Here is a 6302-nt window from a genome sequence, read left to right on the forward strand (position 1 = left end):
GCACATATAGGGACTGCGCGGAACTACTTATTCGATTCTAATGGCTAGAGAATCGTAATTTTATGACTCTAAAGTTTATTAATACGGTTTTTAAGATACTTGGTTTTACAATTCAAAAAGAACTAACGGCACAACTTGTAGCATGTTCGGTGTAAAAGGATATTAATAAATTAATAGAATTGATACTTTTGGTGATTAAAAAAATAATATATTTATTTAATATTTCAAAAGGGGTAGCATCTTTCACTGTCTCCCTCCACTACAACTCATCTTTAGTGTTTCAGACAGCAATTGATGGCTCTTTGTTTTTTATTTACTCAATTTTAGAGCTTCATTTTTAATACCCATATAGCCATTGTGTTCATCTTTCAAGTTTCAATTACCATTCCCATTGGGTTCTTGTTGATTTTCGACATGCCGAAGCCCGGACCGAGACCGTTTGAATGTGTAAAGAGATCTTGGCATAGTGATAGACACCAGCCACTTAGAGGTTCCATCATTCAACAGATTTTCAGGTAAGTGTGCTTGGAATGGAAAAACCGAACCGAAACTGAAAAAACCATACCGAAACAAAAACTGACGGTTTTGTTTTGTGTTTTTGGAAAAAATGAAGTTATGGTTCGGTTTTGGTTCTGCATGTAATAAAAACCAAAAAAATAGAAATGAATAAAATTTGTGGGGGTGTTTATGAAAACAAGAAAACTGATATGAACTGAAAAAACCGAGCTGAAACAAAAAACTGACGGTTTGATTTTATGTTTTTGTAAAATCTGACAGTTTGGTTTTGGTTTTGGTTTTGGTTTTGCATGCAATAAAATACGAAAAGCCGATTTTGTAGGGGGTGTGCTTGAAAGTTGAAACTGAGAAAATCGATCTGAGACCTAATAAATTGAACTGAAACAAAAACTGAGAAAAACGGACGTTTTGGTCTTATGTTTTTGTAAAAAACCAAATTTACGGTTCTGTTTTGGTTTTGCTAGTAATAAAAACTTGAAAAGACCAAACCAAACCAAATTTATAGATTTTCTCAGTTTTTATTATAAGTAATTTACAATAATAAAAAAAATATATGTAACTCAATTAGTTTTAGCTTAAATGTATAAAAATCAATTAGTTTTAATTATTATAATGGTTTAGGCCTAGATTCCTTATTATGGGTCAAAAATTCTTTTCAGCCAAAAATTTGCAAGCTGAGATGGCAAAACCGAAACTGAATTGAAAAGCGAAACCAAACAGTTTTCAGACCGAATCATGCACAAGTTAAACTAAAAAGTTCTGATTTTATTTGTGCTTTTTTGTTTGTTTTGAATAATGCACACTCAGAGTTGTCAATGAAAAACATAGTCCTGGAACTAAAAAGAACAGAGAATGGCAAGAGAAGCTGGCTGTTGTTGTCTTGAAATCTGAGGAAATCATGTAGTCCAAAGCCGATTCTGAGGTACTCGTGTTCGATTCATTTGATTCAGTTGTTAAAATATAATTTTAATTCAATACTTAACACGCGCACGGCGTACCCCACCTTGGATCTTCAGACACCACTTTTCACATGTACAGCTCATATAAACATGTACAAGTCATATGGGCCCTGAGTCGTGTCAGTTTGTGTCAGAAGTTGTCGATTTTGTTTCTGGTGCCTCGTATAGCTCTTACAGGCTGTATAGACCCTATACAAGTCGTATAGGTTTAATGCTGTATTAGGCTCTATACGAGCTGTTGAAGACCTATATGGCTCGTATAGGGCTACATGGGCCATATAAGCTGCAAAAGGCTGTTTTTGTGTCCCCTCCGTACACTAGTCAGTAATGCATGACCTATACGACTCACACAAGCCTATACGACGTATAGGCCTGCACAGTCACCATGGGGGTGGTGTATGAAGATCACATCCCTTTGATAATCTAAATCGTATTATTGTCATGCCACACTATGATTAGGCCGAGTATTTAGACAGCGAAACATTGTGGGATCGGTTGAATGATGCCATTGATACCATAATAAGGAAGGATGAGACCATGGAAACCGGTGAATTCTTGCACCCGTGTGTTGAAGGTACACCTTTTTTCGCTTTTTTGAAACTTTCAAGCAACCGACGCTTGTTCGTGTTTGTAGAAAAAGTATTTACCAAAATCGTGTTTTCTTAAAAAATATTCACTAAAGTGGTGTAGTTTTATTTAGTTTTTGTTTTTAACAAACACATTATACTTCTTTTTATATCTTTATTCAATCAACCTGCTATACTTGGCTTTCTTTTTATTTCTTCAGTTAACTCATTATACTACTATTATTATTTCTTTTAACCAACACATATTGTACTTATTTATAATTATAAAGAAGTACAATATGCTGGTTAAAAATAAAAAAAGTAAAAGTATAATGAGTATAGAGTGTTAGTTAAATGTTAAAAGTAAATAAATGTAAACCACGTTCATAAACAACTTTTACAAAAACACTGTTTTGGTAAATATTTTTTCCGACAACACTCTTTTAAAAAAGAAAAAAGCTCGTGTTTGTTCTATAATATCAATATGTGTAATTGTATATTGTTATGGTGTTCAGCTGCCCTTAATTTGGGCTGTGTTCCGGTAAGATCATCAAGAAGTCAACGAAACACCAATACCCGAGTCTACCTAAGCCCAAATGGTCAAACCGTATCGAATGCTCGAAGACCAGATGGCCCGAGTCAAACACATACATTATCAGAAACTAATAAAGATTCAAGACCGGTTTTAAATTTTACGCCTTTTTATCCTCAAAATGTTCCTAGAGAAATGATGTCATTTGATGACACATCGTCTTCGGTGTATCCATTATACCATGGTTTCCATTTTCAACTGCGCGTATGTCATAATACTCATGTAAACCCGAACAATATAATTCATGGAACCCCGTTTTTTCATGCAGCCCGTGAGTCTTTGCCTTCTGGTTCTCTGACGGGCTGTCCAAAAAGATCGTTGCTTTTTGATAAAGATGGAAACTTTTCAAAGAAAGATTCGAGACCCGAATTGGTGGAATGTGATTTGTCTCTAAGGTTGGGTCTTGTTTCAAGTAATGATAAAGCGTTGACTATTTTGGATGGCGTTGACTCGGGTCAACGAAGCAAGGAGTTTTCGTTTTTTCCTTTGAATTCGGAGGGTGAAGAGAGTGAGAGTTTGATGACGGATGTTAGAAAGCGGAAGACAGTAGAGGGGTCGGATAGTTTTTTGCGTTTAGAGCGCGATTTTGACGAGTTTAAAGACCGAATGAAAAGACAAGGTTTGTAGATATGGAATATGCGGTCTTTGAAATGAAATGAGAAAGAAGTCTTGGTTAAGTCTCTTTTTTTTTTATAAAATTTGCAGTTGCTTAACAGATTTTCTTGTTTGAACTTGATTGATTATATATACAGGTTTCAAAATAAATATTCTTATTTTGTATGAACAAAATCTTATAGATAGTAAATTGTATATTCAAGTTATAAAACTTGTGTAAAATACTAAAATATACATTTATAATACTTTTTTTTCCTTTTCTATAAACTAGTTGCTACCTTTTTAACGAGTAAAAATATGACATTCGAGGCATATAATCGTTCTACAGGCGCTTATGAATATGTTGATAGTTGTCTTAAATTTTTTTTGAGTTAATTAGGCGGATGGTTCGTGCAGTATGTTCATATTGCAAGTATGGTTTTTAACTTTGAAAAATTACATCCGGGGTGCCGAATAGTTTGAAAGTGTAACACATAAACTTAAAATTAATGAATGTTATTTTATTTAGTTAAATGCATGTGAGAAACTAACAGCTATCGCTTTTAGCCGGACCGGCTAGGCATCCGATTTCCGGTTCTACCGCCTGATTCGAGCCAATGGTGAGGCCATTGGCCCATTGCACAAGGCTTAAGACCATACTAAGTGGTGGTATTTTGGGATGAGTTTAATTGCCAATTGCTAAGTAGTAGTATTTCACTATTTAGAGAGAAATAATATAGAAAAAATAAAAAAAGATTTATTCAACAAAATTTGGTAAGTTTTCCAACCACATTTCCAGGTGTCAAAAGTTATTATCCGAAGTCAATTTTGGCAGCATTCAGTATTTGGTCAAAGAAAAAACAAATATGATGAATATATGATGGATCAAAGTCAATATTTGTAAACTCATTAATGAAAAACAAATTGATATGAAAATTTATTTAATTAAAAAAGACACGAGAAAATATGATTATTATTTTTATAGGGCAATTAGGTTAGTAAACGAATTGAATGTTAATGAACTGTTCGGTGGAAAATTCGTTTATATTCATTCATTTAATAACGATCGAACTTGGACAAAAAGTCTGTATTCATTTAATTAAACAAACGAACATGGACGCATGTTTCGTTCATTTACGTTCATGAACGTTAGTTTATATTCATTTTTGGATGAATCATCAGTTGTGTTCATTTAAATAAACAAATGAATATGAACACATATATGTTTCGTTCATTTATGTTCGTGAACGTTCGTTTATGTTCATTTAAGGATGAATAATCAACTTAATGTTTTATATTTGTTTGTTTGTACTCATCAAAATGTGTTTGTTTGTGTTCATTTACGTTTGTTCAGATATACATTTATATTCGTTTATTTTTATTCAATTATATATGTTCGTTTAGATTTTAAATGAAAAAATATACACGAATACGAATATGTTCATTTTTTAAACGAAAGAGCATGAACACAAATATTTGTTCGTTAACTTAAGTGTCCGTGTTCGTTTGAAGTTAAATGAACGAACATGAACATGCCATTCGCGGCATTTACATGCCTAAGTGCAATACAATAGAAGTATAGAACTTATTAAACCACAAGCTAATTAAAAAGGCAATGAAGTGAACTTTATTAATACAAAATCATGAATAAGAACATATAATTCAAATGAATTGTTACAAACATCCAGAAAATAATCTCACATGCACACACCGTATAATCTACTAATGCAACACTAATCTCTTTTCAAAAAATAATAATAATAATAATTACATATATAAATTTAGTAAAAGAAAGCTAAAGCAATGGCCAAGAAAGTGGCCGGAACCACCGCGATGAATGATCGGGCCGCAGTGCTAGTTGATGGTGGTGGAGTTGTGTCACTAGGGGTAGATGGTGTGGTTCGGTCTGAAGGTGATGGGCTGGATGTGGTCGGTGATGGTGGGCTGGCTCCGACTGGAGACGGTGTCTGAGAGGAGGTAGGTGGTGGGGTGGTGGTGGACGGGGCGGGGGCAGGTGAGCGGGTGGTGGTTGGGGGAGAAACGGGTGTCGGTGTCGGTGTTGGAGTGGGTGTGGGAGGGGTGGTGGGTGTGGATGCTGGTGGTGGGGTGGTGGGGGCCGCGGAGACGTTGATTGCCAATTTTTGACCGATTTGGCAATGTGTTCCGAAGGTGCAAATGTAGTAATGCGTGCCGGGGGCGGTTAAAGTGACAGTGGCGGGGCCGGTGGTGGTGATGGAGATGGGGTTGGTCGTGGTGCATGGGCCATACGCCGCTTGTGATACTTCGGCCACGTCGTGAACGTCAGTGGTGAAGTTAAAAACTGCAACAAGCAATATATATTGGTTAGTTAATCAATATAACCTACTGATCAATAATAATCTATACTAATAATGATAATGCTATGAACGAAACTCTTGATGTAAGAATAAGTGTATAATATATATATATATATATATATATTTATTTATATGCCATCATTATCATTTATACAATATTAAATTAAAATAAATAATTAAATATACATTATTAATTATTAGTTTGGTAAGTGTTTATGGACAATATTAACTTACATAGAGTGTCGCCTACGACAAAAGTCTGTTGGGAAGCCCAGGTGGTGTAAGCAGAACCGGTGGGAATGGTCCAGCCCAATGCGTCACCGACGACATGTCTAGTCTGAGCCATGGAGCTTTGCATATGCATGGATGCAACCATGAACATAACTATCATGAACATCTTAGTACTTAGCTTCATTCCAGCCATTAATATAATATATGGTGTTCAAACTTAGGTCACCCCTTGTTTCTTTATATGTGTATAAGTGAAATGGAGGCTTGTGTTGTTGGATATATGGAGATGAATATGTGTAGGTATTTATAGGAAAAATATAAAGACCATTTCCGCGTGAAACTGTTGTATTCATATTGGAAATAATTTAACATATGTGTTCAAAGAATTAATATATTGACTCTTTAATATATTTCTGATAAGTGATAACTATAGATCCCTATATTCAACACGGGTGTTTATAAGCAGTTAAAACTTAATAATAATATTGTGTTCAATTTTAATTACTTA

At 34.6% G+C, this 6302-nt stretch overlaps 1 protein-coding gene and 1 pseudogene across 2 annotated transcripts; one reads left to right on the forward strand and one right to left on the reverse strand.

Moving 5' to 3' along the window:
- The first annotated feature begins 233 nt into the window (after positions 1-233).
- Positions 234-3266, forward strand: LOC143562286 (uncharacterized; annotated as a pseudogene). Its single transcript, XR_013140459.1, has 4 exons — positions 234-515; positions 1324-1438; positions 1935-2049; positions 2557-3266. The product of XR_013140459.1 is annotated as an uncharacterized LOC143562286 (transcript).
- Positions 3267-4831: 1565 nt separating this feature from the next.
- Positions 4832-6085, reverse strand: LOC143562287 (blue copper protein 1a-like). The gene is made up of 2 exons (XM_077050129.1): positions 5798-6085; positions 4832-5547 (listed from the first exon to the last, which is right to left on the reverse strand). Exons 1-2 carry the CDS (start codon positions 5985-5987, stop codon positions 5009-5011), a joined length of 729 nt encoding a protein of 242 aa, XP_076906244.1. The 5' UTR covers positions 5988-6085; the 3' UTR covers positions 4832-5008.
- Positions 6086-6302: the final 217 nt, after the last annotated feature.

The sequence above is a fragment of the Bidens hawaiensis genome, unplaced genomic scaffold (genome assembly GCF_021521415.1).
Source record: "Bidens hawaiensis isolate Kalapana, Puna unplaced genomic scaffold, B.hawaiensis_p1.1 tig00020924_1, whole genome shotgun sequence".
Classification (NCBI taxonomy): domain Eukaryota; kingdom Viridiplantae; phylum Streptophyta; class Magnoliopsida; order Asterales; family Asteraceae; genus Bidens; species Bidens hawaiensis.